The sequence below is a fragment of the Girardinichthys multiradiatus genome, chromosome 12, assembly GCF_021462225.1.
Source record: "Girardinichthys multiradiatus isolate DD_20200921_A chromosome 12, DD_fGirMul_XY1, whole genome shotgun sequence".
In the NCBI taxonomy this organism is placed as follows: domain Eukaryota; kingdom Metazoa; phylum Chordata; class Actinopteri; order Cyprinodontiformes; family Goodeidae; genus Girardinichthys; species Girardinichthys multiradiatus.
The window spans coordinates 14,384,607-14,404,031 of record NC_061805.1 but is presented as its reverse complement, the minus strand read 5'-3'; the positions used below and the strand labels follow the sequence as shown (position 1 = coordinate 14,404,031).

The 19,425-nt window shown below is 40.5% G+C and overlaps 1 protein-coding gene across 3 annotated transcripts in view; it reads right to left on the bottom strand.

The window, feature by feature from the left end:
• Window positions 1-374: 374 nt before the first annotated feature.
• Window positions 375-19,425, bottom strand: part of nsmfb (NMDA receptor synaptonuclear signaling and neuronal migration factor b) — a 107,102-nt gene continuing 88,051 nt past the window's right edge. For all 3 annotated transcript variants that reach the window (XM_047382406.1, XM_047382407.1, XM_047382408.1), the window contains 2 exons: window positions 14,398-14,473; window positions 375-7,340 (listed from right to left, as the gene is read on the bottom strand). In XM_047382406.1, coding sequence (XP_047238362.1) covers window positions 7,243-7,340; window positions 14,398-14,473 — 174 coding nt within the window. In that variant the 3' untranslated portion in view covers window positions 375-7,242. The remainder of the gene's footprint in view (window positions 7,341-14,397; window positions 14,474-19,425) is intronic.

Sequence of the window (19,425 nt, the reverse complement as noted above, 5' to 3'; positions counted from 1 at the left end):
ATGTCTTTAGTTCTTTCCAAATAATTATATTATCAACATCAAAGCACAGTGTGTCTTTTGCATGATGTGCGATTACAGGCTGTGCGCGCTTGATTAGTTATGTATCATTTCGCCATGATCAGGTATACAGATAATATTGTTATTGATACATTGAGGAGAAGAGTGTTAACATCCGAACCTGCTATCTGTGAGTTGCAGGCAAAGAGCTCAAAATGCCCCAGTGTGGTGCGATGAACCCTTCCTTCTTCCAGCTCAGTTGAACAGCACAGATCAGAAAGAGTCAAAAAATTAACATGACATGAATAGACAGTGAAAGTTAAAAGTCATCCTAGGCCATGACACAAACACTTATTGAATGCTGAAAAGGATGGATGTGAAGTCAGAAGCATTTATTGAGGAAACATACATCTTGTGTTAATTTATAACACAGAAACCCTTTCCTCTGAAACAAACATGTTCATTTATTTAAATCCAAATAATCTTCATTTCTCAACATTCTGCTAGACCAGAGAAAGAAGTCAAGGTAAAAGAAAATTTCAAGCTGCTTCCTTTCCTTACTTTTCTTTGTGAGGACATATTTGGTGTGAAGCTACAAACCTTGAGGGGAAGTGGAGGATTTATATAATGGAGTACACAGCCACCTCAGCGGCAGCTTAATACAAAGCAATGTAAATGTCACTCATCCTATATGACTCAATGCTTATTCAGTACACCAGCAGTTTTTAAATTATCCAATTACGTAGAAGTTTCAAATCAGCACTCTTGAACAGAACACAAAGGTAGCCTTATGCTGCAGCTTGTTCAAAGTTAGACTACTAATGCAGCCTTTGCGGTAACAAGGATTACAGCAGCCTTAGCCAGTATATAGCCAGTTTTATACAGTAGCATCTTTTAAAAGAAGCCATCTTTGTTGATTTTTGCAAACATGAAGTACTGGCACATTTTTTTTACAGTTAGAGCTACCAATCTGAGTTTTGCAGATATGTATTGATCAAATGCCCTGATGATGCATAATCAAGCTATTCTCCAGGAAAAATATGGTTTTTCATAATGTTTTACACAACGTTGTCAGAGGAAGGCAAAGGAAAGTTTTTGGTATTAAAGAAAGAGATAATTTTATATTATTTTCATACTGTTTCCTTTAGGTCATTTCCTTTTAAATATCTTTGTACTTTTTAGAAAAAATCTTTGCTGTGACTATACCACCAAAATACAGGAAAAGCAGAAAAGAAGTGGAGCATGTGCATAAAGCAGCGGTTAGACGAGAGATGGAGCTAAGACATCATTATTGTCGAAAGTGTTGCACTGATTATCTACATAAAATAGTAGTTGCTTTTTTAAGATTATTTCACAAGGAAATCGATTCCTGAAAAATATTGTTCCAAGACCCCTAACGGCTGCTTCCCATTTGAAAAATGGCCTAAATGCCAAAAAACGTTTGTGTGTTCAGAAATTCACACTGCTTCCATGATGACGATGGTGGGTAAATAAACAGCCTACTGTAGAATCACTAACGCAGAAGATAAAATAGCTAATTAACTACCTAATATCTATTTATAAGACTTCAAAAGGTTTCTTCACAAAGAGGAGAATGGTAGAAAATGCCAGATATTTGGTGCACTAAGCACATTTCCAGACATGTAGAGTAACTAAATAAATCAAATGGTGTTTGTTTGGTGTGTTTTATTTCTGTCTTCCACCACTCTGTAAGGACCGAGTTACTTCACTCCTTCACCAGTTTGTTTCTCTATGATGGAAGTCAGAGTTACTTTATTGCTACCAACTTCCATTTCATGTCTATGTGCTTACCATTGCAAATCTATTTATTTTTCAAAAATGTTATAATACACCTTTCTATTTATTGTGGTTCTAATCTTGTGAAAATGTTAGAAGGTATAGTTTTATTCAAACTATTTGACAGCTCGTGTGACAGATTGACCCCCCCCCCCCACACACACACACACACAAACACACCCTTCTACAACTTTCCAATTACATCACTTCTGACTTCTTGTTTCTGGTCAGAAGACATATATTAAAAATAATTAAGTGAAAAGCAAATGAATAATTAAGGAAATTGTTCAATTTAAAGCAAATGAATAATTAAAGAGTAGCTTAGTGCATTTAATTATAAACAGAAGCTTAAGCTTTTTTTTTTTTTTATCATCCTGTGTGTGTGTGTGTGTGTGTCTTGGAGCAAACCTCGAGCTTCAGCATACCGATCTTTATTTGATCTTTATCCATGTCAGAATTTCTCAGTTTGTCAACGATGCATTACTAGTTATACTTCTCTCTTTATTCAGTTTCTTGAACCCCTCCCTGATTAGAGATGTTTCACAGACCATCCCCCTTCTTTAAAAAAAACAATTCCTTCCAAAAAATACAAATATATAGTAGCTACACTTTTCGTTAAAGCTACACAACTTTCTCACCCCAGTTACCTTGGATATTTCTATGATTCCTTTCACCTGGCCTGTCAGGTTTAGGAGTTAATTTGCAAATTTTCGGTGTGAGCATGTCTCAGGGCTGGGGTTCTGGGACCCTCATCATCTTGTTTGTTCAATAAATGTTCTCTATCAATGCACATAATTGCCTTCATAAAATGGAGTTTAAACGAAAATTCAAAATGGAAGACTCACCATCACTTCCAGCTTCGTCTAATTACTCCTGTAATTATATTGAAATAAAAGACTCTATGTACTAATTAACTCTTTTCTAGAGCTAGAGGCAACTGTTGAGTATTAGAGTATAGAGTGATATATATGAACATACCACACTTTTCAGATGTTCAGAGTCTGAAAAAAACATATGCTTTCTCTTTTAATTCGTATTTCGTATCAGCTCTGTACCTCTTTCCGTTTTTCTATCAGCATAATATCGATAACATATATTATTTTTTCTGATCACACTGTGCTAGAAAGCTGAATTTCAAATACTGATCTTTATTCACCTCTGTGAGCTCCGCTTGCTTATTTTTAAAAATTATTTTATTATCAGTAGATTCTAAGTGTCAATCAAAGATTGACATCTTTAAAGAACAAACATTCTTATATTACCATCAAGTGATGTAGGAAAGAAACCTGCCTCAAACTAGTGAAATTCATAAAGAAAACACAACTGAGAGCGATTCCCTTGGACCACATTTTTTTGAAACACTTTTTTTTTTTTTTTCTTTTACTCTATAATTATATAACTATATACCTTATTCCATTTATCTTACCGGAAAAATACCAAAAGAATATACTGAAATTGGTGCTTGTTTGCTTGCCTTTATTGTGCCATTGCGATTTAACTTTTGTCTTATAAGTTTTCTGCGGTTCTTTAAAACTAACAAGTCAACCATTCTTTATACTAAATCCCATTACAGAGGATAACACCACATAGGTGGGTATGCAGTTTAGGTGAAATGTTAATTTAGTATGTTATTTATAATAGTAACAGGCATGAATTTTGCTTAATTCAACCTGTTTATATCCACACAGAAATGTTTTATTCTAATTCTAACTTAAATTTTTTGCATATGTGCAATTAAAACATGTTTGATTTACAACCAAGATGTAAGTTCCTACCCTAACTTTTAGGGCAGGAGCGAGAGAGATAGTAATGGTAAAAATACTAAGTCCACAGCTCATTGTATGCAGGCAAGTTACTGTCTTCTTCCTCATGTTACCCGGTGTATGGGGTTGTCTCCAAACGTGTCATTGTAAAGGAGGCTGTGGTTAAAGCTATAGGGGCAGATCTGGTTAATAGTTGAAGGGGACAGGTCTAATAGGTCAGTGACCTCTACCCAAGTGTTGACGGGTGGGGAAGAGCGTTGGAATCCGTTCCGATATTTTCCATCATCTTCTCTACCCAAGCGGCAAAATGGTATTGCTCTGCTATGCTAGTGGTAACATGACACCATAAAAAGTGTGCTTCCTTTACCATTTTTAACTCTCAAGAAGCCCTCCCATTTTGCTAGGCTGTAAAGAAGATATTGATCTTTATTTGTCTTGACTTGCTTCATCAGTGGTTACACTGAATAAAAATAATTAGTGAATGCAGCATCTTAACCCAGGTCTGTGAAAAGCTCAAGTAGCTGCACAGACAGAAAACAAAAAATTTAAATTGTTTGTGCTTCAGTTTTAACAAGAGATTTGCAAAATCACACGAAAAATTGATGCAACAAAAAGTAGCTTCAGGATTTCATATTGCAGTAATTTCTAAAGATTAACATTTCACCTAAACTGCATACCCACCAATTCATTCAAATACAGAAAACAACTTATGGACCAAAAACAATATGTGGTGTTATTCTCTCTAATGGGATTTAGTATAAACAGTGGTTGACTTCCTAGTTTTAAAGAAAAATTTAACCCCCCCCCCCACCAAAAATAAAAAAAGAAATGAATAAATGTAAATTATTACCCGTATTCTGAGTTGTGGGGTGGTTCAATTCAGTAACAAGACAATTCAGATTGCTTTTATGTGATGAAAACTTAGAAGACAAAAAGTAAATCGCAATGGCACAAATGTGGAGTGCTTGTTTAGGATTATGATGCATGCTCTCACTTCTGGGGAATTACTTTTCTTTTTGAATTTTACTAGTTTGAGGCAGGTTTCTTTTCTACATCACTTGATGGAAATTCAAGAATGTTTGTTCTTGCTCTTGTAACAAGAGCTCACTGAGGATCAGGGAAATTTAAAGAAGGAAACATTTGATTGACTACTGCAATGGGTTTTGGTAAAAGTAACAAGAAAAATAAGATCTAAAAAATCACTAACAAAGTGAGCATTGCATTTTACTATGTCTGCCTCAGAGAAATAATCAGATAACTGGCAAAAAAATGCTCCTCAGTTATCTTGTGAAACAAATGACAGTTGCAGCTTTAACCTAGCTAGGGCCTACAGTTTGTTTCAGTCAAAAACATAAATAATGTTTACTTGAAATCTCACTTAATTAGGCAAAGATCATAACATTTTATAATTGTACACATTTTTCTGTCCAACGTTAACAAATGATGAAGAAGGCAGCTGATCAGCAGTGTGCATGGGCAACGTTTAGCAGGGATGGGGGAGAGGTTGTCAGTTGACATTTCCCATAACTTTCAGGGAGTTTTTCTTTTTGAGCTCTCATAAAGTTTGAATAAAACTACCTTCTTAGATTTTTTTCATGTGGCAGGTGACTGAATATAATCCTGATCAAACCAAGATAATTATGAGCTACCTGATAATAGGAGATGTTTAGTTTTATTTGAATAATATAACCCCCATGTTATTAACACAGTGGACTGTGAGTGGACTACAGGAGGTTACTGTCAACAATTTGGAGCCTTTACAAAGATAAGGCGTGTATGAAGCGACCTGTGGTAAACGGCTCCTTTCTGTAGTTACAAAGGCCTGGGGTAAAGATACCAAACTGTGAATGGTGAAAGAGCGAAGCAGCTAGCAGTATTGAAAAACTTTTTTTTGAAGAATCACGAAATTCTTTCAAACTGCCTGCTGCATTAACTTCAAATTTAACCCAAAAAGACTGAATTTAAACTTCACCCTTAATCTTTAAAATATTTACACCTTCAACTGTTTTGACATGAATTTCATGAGTACATGAAACATCGAGAGGCTGTCAACACACTCATCGGTGTTCTAGCATTCTTTATGAGTGTGTATGTAGCAAAATTTAAACACCTAGAAATAATTACAGACAACATTTATTAGATATAATAATGTATCAATTTGTGATGTTATTAAAGCAACAGTAATAATGGTTGTTTCTTGTCAAAATAAAGTTATTAGCTAATGTTTTATATTTTTTACATTTTAGTTTTCATGTTTATGTTTGAATACTAAATACCATAGAAGGTAATATTTTTGCACAAGGGCATCATAAATAAATAAATCCCCGACGTAAACATAGGTCACCTGTCTTTTTTAACTAGAGCAAGAACATCTGTATCTTAAAATCTACAACACTGAAGGAAGGACAACTCTAAACAACCAGAGAGTGCTTTTTAAATCCTATAATCTTCCAGTAAAAAAGCCTGCAAATGCTTTAATAAGTGGTTAAACAACACAAGAAAGAAGAAACTAAGTATTGCCTTTACTAATAATTGCTACTTTGTGTGATTCAAGTTAAAATTTTAATAAATAAAAGTCCCAAATATGCTAATAAATATTTAAAATAAACTAAATACACAAATATGCATCACCTATTTAGTATGAAGTAAATTATCTACCTACACCTCTTCAGAGGCTACCAATGGAAACACACTTTGAACACACACATGCAATAAAAACAGACACAGGTAATAAAAAAGGCACCTGTTAGCCAGCATTTCAAGGATGAACAGCTAAAACTGTTTCACCGGCCTACGGCAAAATGTTATCAGGCAGCCAAACATATGTAAATGCAAACAGAAATCCTTTGAAGAAATGACCTGATGTTCCACTGAGAATGTGTGGTTTAAAAGGCCTTCTACGCATATCTACAGTTAGTGGTACAGTAAGTCTAATGGATTTAACCTGAGTTCATACAATCTGTTCGAAATACTAACACATTTATCTGAGGTTTTTATCTCCATAAAATCTTCAACTATTCTAATTTGTAAATCTAAATGTTTTGTATGAATAAAAGCTGATTTTTAACATAATGCTATTGACAGAAATCTTGAAACCTATTTCTAATATTTGTTTGATGACTTATTTACATATAAGCTCTGCTCCATTTTAAAAAGCTTTATCACCTGAAAAAAGAATAAAATATCATTCTTAGAAGTCTCCATCCTACAGAGCTGAATAGTTTTTGCTAAAAGCAAGGCAAGAGAAACAAAAGCTTTGCTCTAAAGTTTATAGGGAGATCTTTTTGTTCTCTGCTATCACTCTTTCAGCATCCACTCCCGATTCAAGTCGGACTCCCCGTCAGCATTGCTGACACATTTAGGCTAAGATGATGGCTCGCTTCCCCTCCTGTTTCATGTCCCCTTCCTTCTCTTTTCTTACAGAGATAGGCAAAAAGTGAAAATGGGTAAGGGTAAAACATGTACCCGCCAGCTGTTTCTACAAGGCCACACTGCCTCTTCAGAAGGTTCTGGATAAAAAAACAGACCCTACTGCACTGCTGCTGCTCCAGCTCTGCTGCAGAGCCAGAGTCCCACGGGCCACTCAAGAGGGCAGAGCCCCTTGATCCAAACAACTGGTCACTGTGCAACAGTAGGTTCAGACGCGCTTTAACCGGCCAGAAAGCCTGAAAGGAGCTGGGTGAAGTCACAACAGATCATCGTAGTCCAGTAGCTTAGAGTGCTGACGGCTTTTCCAAAGGCGGTACAGGCGGAAGTCGAAGTACATCTCAATCATCTCTTTGCCTGGAGGCACAGGACAGGAAACAGAAGGTAAGCTTACAATAGTGCACATGTGTAAGGGAAACCTGATCAGGATCACCCACAGTCAGGATAAGATTTCAATTTCAGATGATTTCAATATTTTTGTATTAAATGTTTTGCAAATATGCCTGGGCTGGTAACTGTTGCCAAAGCATAGTAGGGTTTTATTGGCAGAGGATGGTTTAACACAGGAGTCATCACGTGCACATGAGACCAAAATAAATATTAATTATAACAGAGAAAATAACAAGTGGGGCATCAGTGCTGTTTATCACTGGAACTCTTTTATTAAACGTTACCCAAAATCCTATGAGCTTGAATCAAAGCACTTCACTGGATGTTACTTCAACCAATCAGAATGGGCATTTCTGAACTTCAACATAATACAATTACGTTTAACACAATTGAGAGCATATTATTGTTCTAAAAGTCTAAAAGATCTATTATCTTAACAGGTTTGAGAAGTTTCCAATTTCAGTACCGCTAAGATTGTCCATCAGCGTTTACGTTTAAAGGTTTTCAGAGAGATGCCAAAGGGAATGCCACAGTGACCTGAGAAATGCAGTGCTGCCCCTCCTCCATCTGTTTTACACAATGCCAGCCAGCTGGCTGAAAGAGGGCTTGCATCTGTTTCCATTGCTGAGAAGAAAGTCAAATATGGCTGTTTGGAAATAATTACAATAGCACAAACATGGACAGTCATGGTGTTTAAACTAATGGGACTAATCACTCTACTGTAACACTGTTTAGAAATCTACAGTTATCAAGAATATCTTTTAAACAGCTGACAGCAGGCTTTACCCAGCCAGATAGCCCTTGTTAGACTTGTGTTACTCTAGAAAGGTAATTACTAGGTAAGAACTAACACTAAATTTAGCGTATGCCTGCTCTATATTTGATTCTGTGTGTAAAAATCAAGATAATATTTAAATGTTTTAGACAGATAATCAATATGGGATATTTTAGCATTGTTAGGAATAATATTATTCTTTTGAATAGAGTGGGGAGGAGAATTTGATCCATTGTTGATTTTCCAAATTTGCTCACAAAAGTAGGGACTCAAAATTCTTTTGGCAGTTTCACACAGAATATCAATAAACAAGTTAGAAAAATGCATCACATAAAAGTTCAAAATTGCATGTAAATTCAATGAGTGAAACAAGTACACACCAGTCCACAGGATCAGTTTGTAAACCTTTCACAACCATAGAGAGATTAAATAGCTGTCCAACAATAGTAGGCATTAGAGCTACAAAAGGCTTGAATGTGCTCAACGATCAACGAAAAGTTTCAGAAGAAAGGGGACAGTTACAGGAGTGATTATTGGAAAATGGAAGACATAAAATGGCCATCAGTAACCTTCAATCTGGAGCTCCATGCACTGTCTGAGCTCATGGGTTGAAAATGATCACGAGAGGGATGAGGGATCTGGTTACACTTAAATGGAAGGATCTTGTTAATGATCTTAAAGCAGTTCGACTCAGATCAAGGTCTAAGGTTTCCCAATGTGCATCTAAACTATTAAGAGAAGGCACAGTACAGACCAAATGTTTGGACACACCTCATTCAAAGAGTTTTCTTTATTTTCACGACTATGAATATTGTAGCTTCACACTGAAGGCATCAAAACTATGAATTAACACATGTGGAATTATATACTGAACAAAAAAGTATGAAACAACTGAAAATATGTCTTGTATTCTAGGTTCTTAAAAGTAGCCACCTTTTGCTTTGATTACTGCTCCACACACTCTTGGCAATCTGTTGATGAGCTTCAAGAGGTAGTCACCTGAAATGGTTTTCCAACAGTCTTGAAGGTGTTCCCAGAGATGCTTAGCACCCGTTGGCCCTTTTGCCTTCACTCACCCCAAACCATCTCCATTGGGTTCAGGTCCGGTGACTGTGGAGGCAAGGTCATCTGGCGCAGCACCCCATCACTCTCCTTCTTGGTCAAATAGCCCTTACACAGCCTGGAGGTGTGTTTGGGGTCATTGTCCTGTTGAAAAATAAATGATGGTCCAAAGATCTCAAACATGGACTCATCAGACCAAAGCACAGATTTCCACTGGTCTAATGTCCATTCCTTGTGTTCTTTGGCCCAAAAAAGTCTCTTCTGCTTGTTGCCTGTCCTCAGCAGTGGTTTCCTAGCAGCTATTTTACCACAAAGGCCTGATTCACACAGTCTCCTCTTAACAGTTGTTCTAGAGATGTGTCTGCTGGTAGAACTCTGTGTGGCATTGACCTGTTCTCTAATCTGAGCTGCTGTTAACCTGCGATTTCAGAGGCTGGTGACTCGGATGAACTTATCGTCTGCAGCAGAGGTGACTCCTGGTCGTCCTTTCCTGGGGCGGTCCTCATGTGAGCCAGTTTCTTTGTAGCACATGATGGTTTTGCAACTGCACTTGGGGACACTTTCAAAGTTTTCCCAATTGTTTGGACTGACTGACTTTCATTTCTTAAAGTAATGATGGCCACTCGTTTTTCTTTACTTAGCTGCTTTTTTCTTGCCATAATACAAATTCTAACAGTCTATTCAGTAGGACTATCAGCTGTGTACTGTATCCACCTCCTGCACAACACAACTGATGGTCCACATGTGTTATCATAGTTTTGATGCCTTCAGTGTGAAGCTACTATATTCATAGTCATGAAAATAAAGAAGACTCTTTGAATGAGAAAGTGTGTCCAAACTTTTGGTCTGCACTGTATGTTGATCAGGTTTGACCAGAATTTCACTATTTCATGTTATCTCAACCTATAACGTTTAAATGATGAGAAAACCTAAAGAAGATATCTCTACTAACAAGCATGGAGGTGGACTTATTATGCTTTGGGGCTGTTTTTCTGCTACTGGTGCATGGTGATATTATCACATTGAACAGGGTCATTTACTGTGAAATTTAGTATGAGAACACTGAAGATGGGTCTTGTAGGAATACACACTGCTAAGACAATGATGAAGTGGCCAATATAGCATATCTAGGTCATGGTGTGGTCTAGTAAGTATATGGACCTCAATTCAACGGGAAATCTGAAGAGGGAGCTAAGGCTTTAAGTTGCCAAGAAACAGCTAAGACATCTAAAGGATTTAGAGAGTTTCTGTAAAGGACTGGTTCATAATCTACAATTTTAATGCTGTGTTTTCTTGTAAAGGTTTCTCTACGAAGTTCTATGTCATGATTTAATGGGGGATCAAATCAAGACAGTTTCGGTTTCCATTTTTTTCATACTCCAATATAGTGGAAGTGTGGAATTTCAATAAGGGTTATGATACAGGTCAGTCGCACACCAGCACTGGTTGCAATTTGTTCTTAATATTAAGAACTCAACACAGCTGATCAAAAACACAAACAAAGTATTATCATTGAGAACCACAGGACAGGTTACAAAACCTTCCAAATATATAAACATTTTTATTTTGGTATTAAAATACCTCTGTAATAAAGACATATTTGTTGTAAAATGTGATGGAAATCATCATTGCAAGACATGTCTGGTGGCCATTTCCACAACATGAACGCAGTGATGCACATGGGATCAAGCTAATGAAAGCTTATTTAATGATTGTCAGCCCATTGATGAATGACTGGGCTGTCATCAGGGTTGCTGGAAGTAATTTGATTGTGGCAGGCAAGATCTGGGTCAGCTGGCTGCAGTGCATTGGTGTCATCAGTCATGAGCCATTTTTTAAACAGTCTGGACAAAATCTACACACTGATTTCTACATTAGAAGAGCTCACGTTGTGCAGTTTAACCACGCAGACCTTTAAAATAAAGTAAACAACCCCAGAATGGAAGTGATATATGTTTTGGTTCTTTGAACTGTTCTCTGATTGCTTTGCCAGTAGCACAGGCTACTGGAAAATGTAAAACATTAATGCTACAGTGATATATCATGAGAGTAGGATGTTTAAGTAGAAGCATGCAATGGTGATTTCCTCATCTCAATTTATTGAAACAAAAGCCATGGCAAACAAAACAAAAAAAACAATTACAGTTTCACAACGACATCTCATGCTGTTTACATGTAGATTTATTGTTTGCTGAGGCATGGCATCCCACTCTTTTTAAAGGGCAGCCCTCAGGTCATTGAGGTTCTGGGGCACAGAGTTACAGGTCCTTCTCAAAATATTAGCATATTGTGATAAAGTTCATTATTTTCCATAATGTCATGATGAAAAATTAACATTCATATATTTTAGATTCATTGCACACTAACTGAAATATTTCAGGTCTTTTATTGTCTTAATACGGATGATTTTGGCATACAGCTCATGAAAACCCAAAATTCCTATCTCAAAAATTAGCATATTTCATCCAACCAATAAAAGAAAAGTGTTTTTAATACAAAAAACGTCAACCTTCAAATAATCATGTACAGTTATGCACTCAATACTTGGTCGGGAATCCTTTGGCAGAAATGACTGCTTCAATGCGGCGTGGCATGGAGGCAATCAGCCTGTGGCACTGCTGAGGTCTTATGGAGGCCCAGGATGCTTCGATAGCGGCCTTTAGCTCATCCAGAGTGTTGGGTCTTGAGTCTCTCAACGTTCTCTTCACAATATCCCACAGATTCTCTATGGGGTTCAGGTCAGGACAGTTGGCAGGCCAATTGAGCCCAGTGATACCATGGTCAGTAAACCATTTACCAGTGGTTTTGGCACTGTGAGCAGGTGCCAGGTCGTGCTGAAAAATGAAATCTTCATCTCCATAAAGCTTTTCAGCAGATGGAAGCATGAAGTGCTCCAAAATCTCCTGATAGCTAGCTGCATTGACCCTGCCCTTGATAAAACACAGTGAACCAACACCAGCAGCTGACACGGCACCCCAGACCATCACTGACTGTGGGTACTTGACACTGGACTTCTGGCATTTTGGCATTTCCTTCTCCCCAGTCTTCCTCCAGACTCTGGCACCTTGATTTCCGAATGACATGCAGAATTTGCTTTCATCCGAAAAAAGTACTTTGGACCACTGAGCAACAGTCCAGTGCTGCTTCTCTGTAGCCCAGGTCAGGCGCTTCTGCCGCTGTTTCTGGTTCGAAAGTGGCTTGACCTGGGGAATGCGGCACCTGTAGCCCAGTTCCTGCACACGCCTGTGCACGGTGGCTCTGGATGTTTCTACTCCAGACTCAGTCCACTGCTTCCGCAGGTCCCCCAAGGTCTGGAATCGGCCCTTCTCCACAATCTTCCTCAGGGTCCGGTCACCTCTTCTCGTTGTGCAGCGTTTTCTGCCACACTTTTTCCTTCCCACAGACTTCCCACTGAGGTGCCTTGATACAGCACTCTGGGAACAGCCTATTCGTTCAGAAATTTCTTTCTGTGTCTTACCCTCTTGCTTGAGGGTGTCAATAGTGGCCTTCTGGACAGCAGTCAGGTCGGCAGTCTTACCCATGATTGGGGTTTTTAGTGATGAACCAGGCTGGGAGTTTTAAAGGCCTCAGGAATCTTTTGCAGGTGTTTAGAGTTAACTCGTTGATTCAGATGATTAGGTTCATAGCTCGTTTAGAGACCCTTTTAATGATATGCTAATTTTGTGAGATAGGAATTTTGGGTTTTCATGAGCTGTATGCCAAAATCATCTGTATTAAGACAATAAAAGACCTGAAATATTTCAGTTAGTGTGCAATGAATCTAAAATATATGAATGTTAAATTTTCATCATTACATTATGGAAAATGATTAACTTTATCACAATATGCTAATATTTTGAGAAGGACCTATATATCTCACAAACCGTGACAGTATGTTTCCGCCAACAATGGACCTCGCGAGGAGCATCAGGCTAGCTCCATGGACCTCTTTACTTTCCTGTCAAGAATTACATATTTTTTTCAAGAGCTAGTTTTATCTGGTGACAGAAACTGATACGAGATCCATAGATTTTGTTAAGTTGCGATAAAACTGTTTCCTATCTCCCCATGTATGCTGATGTAATGAGAAAGGTGTATTACGTGGGTTAAAATGGAATGAAATGAAGGGAACTTTGTGGAACAGCAAGTTCTGTCTAACTTTGAAGTATGTGTGTCATGTTTGATGCACTCCTGTTCTGAACAGTGAGTGTGTATTGGGATCAAGCATGTGGAAAACACAGTGTTCAACTGCGTCAGGTCTGGGTAAATTAGTTTTTTTGTGAAAACACAATGTTGTTTTCAATGTTTCTAGTATTTCCTTTATTTAGTGCTTTGAATCACCCTCCGAATGATATTACCGTACAAATAAACTTGCCATTTCTTGCCTAATGCTAGTTTTGGATCAATTTAGCGATAGGTAAACGTGCGGCATTCATGATGTGTGAGAGCTTCAGAACAGTCCAAAAGATCTAGCTTACCTGATGATCAGACAGTATATGATATTATCATAGTGTTTAGTGTTAATGTATAGTATGGGAATTCTGGAGCATTATTTTACTGTAGCATTGTGTTTTCATACATTACTGAAACACATAGCAGACATAATAGTGTAACCAGAGTATTATGAAACAACCACTGCACATTAAGTCAAGAGATAAGTTTGGGAATCACTGCAAGTTGCCGATCCACAGCGAGCATTAAAAGGATTTCTTTTTTCTTTTGTTTTTTAGTTCTTGATTATAATTTTAAAGAAAAATCTTTGTTAGAGAGTAACAGGTAATGTGCAGGAAGAGAAAAAGACACAAAGGAGGAGAACTACGCAAAGCGTAGTGGGTCAGTAGAAGATGGAGGCATGTACAGATGCGATAATGAAGTTTTATGAGCTAAATAATTAGCATGGCATCAATAAAAGTCAGAGAAATTTCTAATGAAGGACGCATGAAGAGTGTGGCATGGCACTCTTTTCATCACTAAGTAGCTTACTGACATTGATTAATGCTCTCTATAAACAGTCTAACAGGGTACTGCTGAAGTCTATAACACTAAATCAATAAAGTATGGCTTTTAATCTGTTCTTTTTACTGCGCACAACTCCTACAAAGCTCAAATGTACTAAGCAGTGTCTGTATATTTTATTTCTAAAGCTAGTGACTTCATGAGTTCCAAATGTACATGTGATGCTCTCACCCTGGGCAGACAGCTCTAGTGGGGACTTGAATTCAACAGACGAGGGTCTCATCAGCCTTTTTAAAGTCTGAATAAGCTGCAAGAAAGAGAAAGAGAAAAAAGGGGAGTTTAATAAAGAATATTTTCCTTCAAAGGACAGAAAACAGCAGAACCATCACTCAGGAAAAAAAAAAATGTTTGCTTTTTAAACATTTTTTAAAAGTGGAGTGTTTTTACTGTCAGTGTCAATAAGTTTTGAACAGTGATTAGCCTTAAAGGTTTAAAAGTCATAGAGAGAAATAGAAGACATTCAGTGATGTGAAGATTTACTGAACAGGAATTTGTAGCTAATGTTTTGCGAAGCTCTGACCTGCATATACTTTGGCCAAGTCTGATTTCTATTTCACAACAATATTTCAACCCATTTCAAAAAACTTCTTTTGAGCCTTCTTTCTCTTAGTCATTATTAGGGTCTCAATTCTAGAGTTGCGCCGCTCAAGGTGGCAGCAGGTTGGAATAGCTCTGTTATTTTTCATTTTGATTAATTCTTTTTAACAACTCAAATTCCTCTTGTGGTGGATAAAAATAGATTTTTTGAATGATTATCATCTCCGGTACCAGATGTGGTGCAGCTGAAAGGATTTCTGCTGATATAGAATAGAATAGATGTTACGGTTTGTGAGATATAGGACCCCAGAATGCAGACCAGAAGGCAGCATGACGGTAAGTGCAAAAGATTTAATAACAAAAAAAAAAAACTCACTCACTGCAGGAGGCAGGAACAAAACAAACGGACAGGCTAGACAGGCATGGCATGATTAAAAAACAAGACTTGAGCATGAAAACTAGACATGAGCATGAGAGCAAGACATGAGAATGAGACAAATGTTTCCGCAACGACTAACTGAACACGTGTGTATATATGGAGTGAAAACCAGGTGGAGCAGTGGAGACATATTAACTTGGACAGGTGAACCGAATAAACTTAATTGACAGACAGAACAAAACGTGGCTGCGTCAAAAACAAAGACTCTAATATACAAACAAAACCAAACTTGAACAAAACATGAACAAGACGACAAAACTAAAGCATGACCAGGAAAATAACAGAAGCATGATTCAAGATCTAAGAAGAATAATAACAAAAGAACGAGTCAAAACCTTAACTGTGAAAAACATAAGAAAAACCAGAAACCAAAAACCAAACAACCCCAAATCATAACAGAACCCCCCCCCCCTTAAGGGCAGATACCAGATGCCCACAAGAGTCCAAAATCAACCCAAACAGGGTGGGCGGTGGGGGCCTCAGCAGGAGGGCCAGAAACAAAAAAGAACCCACCAGGGCGGGCGGTGGGGGCCTCGGTAGGAGGGCCAAAAACAAAAACAGAGTTCAGGCGGGCGACCAGGAGGTCGTGCCCCAGCAGGCATGGAGTTCAGGCGGGCGACCCGACCTGCACCAAAGACGTGGAGGCCGACTGAGCAGAGTAGAGGACCTCCCGGAAACTCTGTGGAACTCCGGAGGCGTGGAGCCTGGCGAACCCTCAGAGGCTGAAGCAGAGCCTGGCGAAACCTCAGAGGCTGAAGCAGAGCCTGGCGAACCCTCAAAGGCTGAAGCAGAGCCTGGCGAACCCTCAGAGGCTGAAGCAGAGCCTGGCGAACCCTCAGAGGCTGAAGCAGAGCCTGGCAAACCCTCAAAGGCTGAAGCAGAGCCTGGCGAACCCTCAGAGGCTGAAGCAGAGCCTGGCAAACCCTCAGAGGCTGAAGCAGAGCCTGGCGAACCATCAGAGGCTGAAGCAAAGCCTGGCGAACCATCAGAGGCTGAAGCAGAGGCTGAGGCGTCGCCGAGACCCTCAGTGGCGTGAGCAGAGGCTGAGGCGTCGCCGAGACCCTCAGTGGCGTGAGCAGGAGCTGAGGCGTCGACGGGATCCTCAGTGACGTGAGCAGGAGCTGAGGCGTCGGCCGGACCCTCAGTGATGTGAGCAGAGGCTGACTTAGGGTCAGGCGTCATGTCAGGCTGTAGTGTGTCAGGCTGTGGTGTGTCAGGCCTGGAGTCAGGCTGCTCTGCAGCAGCGCTGTGGAGACCTGACGTGGGCTGCTCTGCAGCAGCGCTGTGGAGACCTGACGTGGGCTGCTCTGCAGCAGCGCTCTGGAGACCTGACGTGGGCTGCTCTGCAGCAGCGCTCTGGAGACCTGACGTGGGCTGCTCTGCAGCAGCGCTCTGGAGACCTGACGTGGACTGCTCTGCAGTCTCATAGTCCCTCTCCACCTGCCTGATTCTCTCCATCAGCTCCGGAGAGGAATACATGAGGCTGGTCTTCTTTAAGCTCTTTATATGGCGAGCACAAAACCTTAAACGCTGCTCCAGCTCGTCAGGTATTGCCTCAGAACACCGAGCTGTATCGAGCGAAGACGGCATGGGCGGAGCTGCAGCGAGCCTGGCAGACCGTGCTGTGGCAGACGAAGATGATGGCTTACTTGCCACAGCCCTCACGTCCGCTGACAGGGAAACCACCTCCTCGGCAGCCGAACCACAGGAAGGCGCTCCGCGCCAAAGTCTCTTGCGGCGGAGAGGGGGAGGGCTTCACTGGCGTATGAAGGGGAGGAGAAGAACGGCGACGAAGGGGACCTGTCCCAGGACATGTTTTCGCCAATCTGGATCCATCATAAGCCGACTGCGGCACTGACAGCACCGCAGAACGGCACAACGACTTCTCCGCCTCCCGAGACAGGAAAGTAAAGAGGTCCATGGAGCTAGCCTGATGCTCCTCGCGAGGTCCATTGTTGGCGGAAACATACTGTCACGGTTTGTGAGATATATAGGTCCTTCTCAAAATTTTAGCATATTGTGATAAAGTTCATTATTTTCCATAATGTCATGATGAAAATTTAACATTCATATATTTTAGATTCATTGCACACTAACTGACATATTTCAGGTCTTTTATTGTCTTAATACGGATGATTTTGGCATACAGCTCATGAAAACCCAAAATTCCTATCTCACAAAATTAGCATATCATTAAAAGGGTCTCTAAACGAGCTATGAACCTAATCATCTGAATCAACAAGTTAACTCTAAACACCTGCAAAAGATTCCTGAGGCCTTTAAAACTCCCAGCCTGGTTCATCACTAAAAACCCCAATCACGGGTAAGACTGCCGACCTGACTGCTGTCCAGAAGGCCACTATTGACACCCTCAAGCAAGAGGGTAAGACACAGAAAGAAATTTCTAAACGAATAGGCTGTTCCCAGAGTGCTGTATCAAGGCACCTCAGTGGGAAGTCTGTGGGAAGGAAAAAGTGTGGCAGAAAACGCTGCACAACGAGAAGAGGTGACCGGACCCTGAGGAAGATTGTGGAGAAGGGCCGATTCCAGACCTTGGGGGACCTGCGGAAGCAGTGGACTGAGTCTGGAGTAGAAACATCCAGAGCCACCGTGCACAGGCGTGTGCAGGAACTGGGCTACAGGTGCCGCATTCCCCAGGTCAAGCCACTTTTGAACCAGAAACAGCGGCAGAAGCGCCTGACCTGGGCTACAGACAAGCAGCACTGGACTGTTGCTCAGTGGTCCAAAGTACTTTTTTCGGATGAAAGCAAATTCTGCATGTCATTCAGAAATCAAGGTGCCAGAGTCTGGAGGAAGACTGGGGAGAAGGAAATGCCAAAATGCCAGAAGTCCAGTGTCAAGTACCCACAGTCAGTGATGGTCTGGGGTGCCGTGTCAGCTGCTGGTGTTGGTCCACTGTGTTTTATCAAGGGCAGGGTCAATGCAGCTAGCTATCAGGAGATTTTGGAGCACTTCATGCTTCCATCTGCTGAAAAGCTTTATGGAGATGAAGATTTCATTTTTCAGCACGACCTGGCACCTGCTCACAGTGCCAAAACCACTGGTAAATGGTTTACTGACCATGGTATCACTGTGCTCAATTGGCCTGCCAACTGTCCTGACCTGAACCCCATAGAGAATCTGTGGGATATTGTGAAGAGAACGTTGAGAGACTCAAGACCCAACACTCTGGATGAGCTAAAGGCCGCTATCGAAGCATCCTGGGCCTCCATAAGACCTCAGCAGTGCCACAGGCTGATTGCCTCCATGCCACGCCGCATTGAAGCAGTCATTTCTGCCAAAGGATTCCCGACCAAGTATTGAGTGCATAACTGAATCAGAATCAGAATCAGAATCAGAATCAGAAAAGCTTTATTGCCAAGTACGTTTTTGGACATACAAGGAATTTGTTTTGGCATAGTCGGTGCAATACAGTACAAATTAAACAGTACAAACATATCTACAATATAATATAAATATAAGTGCACAGTTTTAAGTGAGTGAGCAGTATAGAGCAGTATAAGATGCAAGAGCAATACAACAGTGCAGGTGATCATTGTGCAAGTAAAGCAGTGCAAGTAAGCAGGAGTCCAAGCTGAGCGTTAATGTAACGCATAGAGTTACAGGTGTCCTGTCAGCAAAAAAAGGGGGGGTGTGGGGGAAAGGGGGAATGTCAGGGTGGTTTCCGGGCTTTGTTAACCAGGCTGGTGGCAGATGGGAAAAAACTGTTCTTGTGGCGTGAGGTTTTGGTCCGGATGGACCGCAGCCTCCTGCCAGAGGGGAGAGTCTCAAAGAGTCTGTGACCGGGGTGGGAGGGATCAGCCAGAATCTTCCCTGCCCGCTTCAGGGTCCTGGAGGTGTACAGTTCCTGGAGCGACAGTAGACTGCAGCCAATCACCTTCTCAGCAGACCGAATGACACGCTGCAGCCTGCCCTTATCCTTGGCTGTAGCAGCGGCGTACCAGATGGTGATGGAGGAGGTGAGGATGGACTCAATGATGGCTGTGTAGAAGTGCACCATCATAGTCTTTGGCAGGTTGAATTTCTTCAGCTGCCGCAGGAAGAACATCCTCTGCTGGGCTTTCTTGATGAGGGAGCTGATGTTTGGCTCCCACTTGAGATCCTGGGAGATGATGGTTCCCAGGAAGCGGAAAGATTCCACAGTGTCAATTGTGGAGTCACAGAGGGTGATGGGGGCAGGTGGGGCTGGGTTCTGCCTGAAG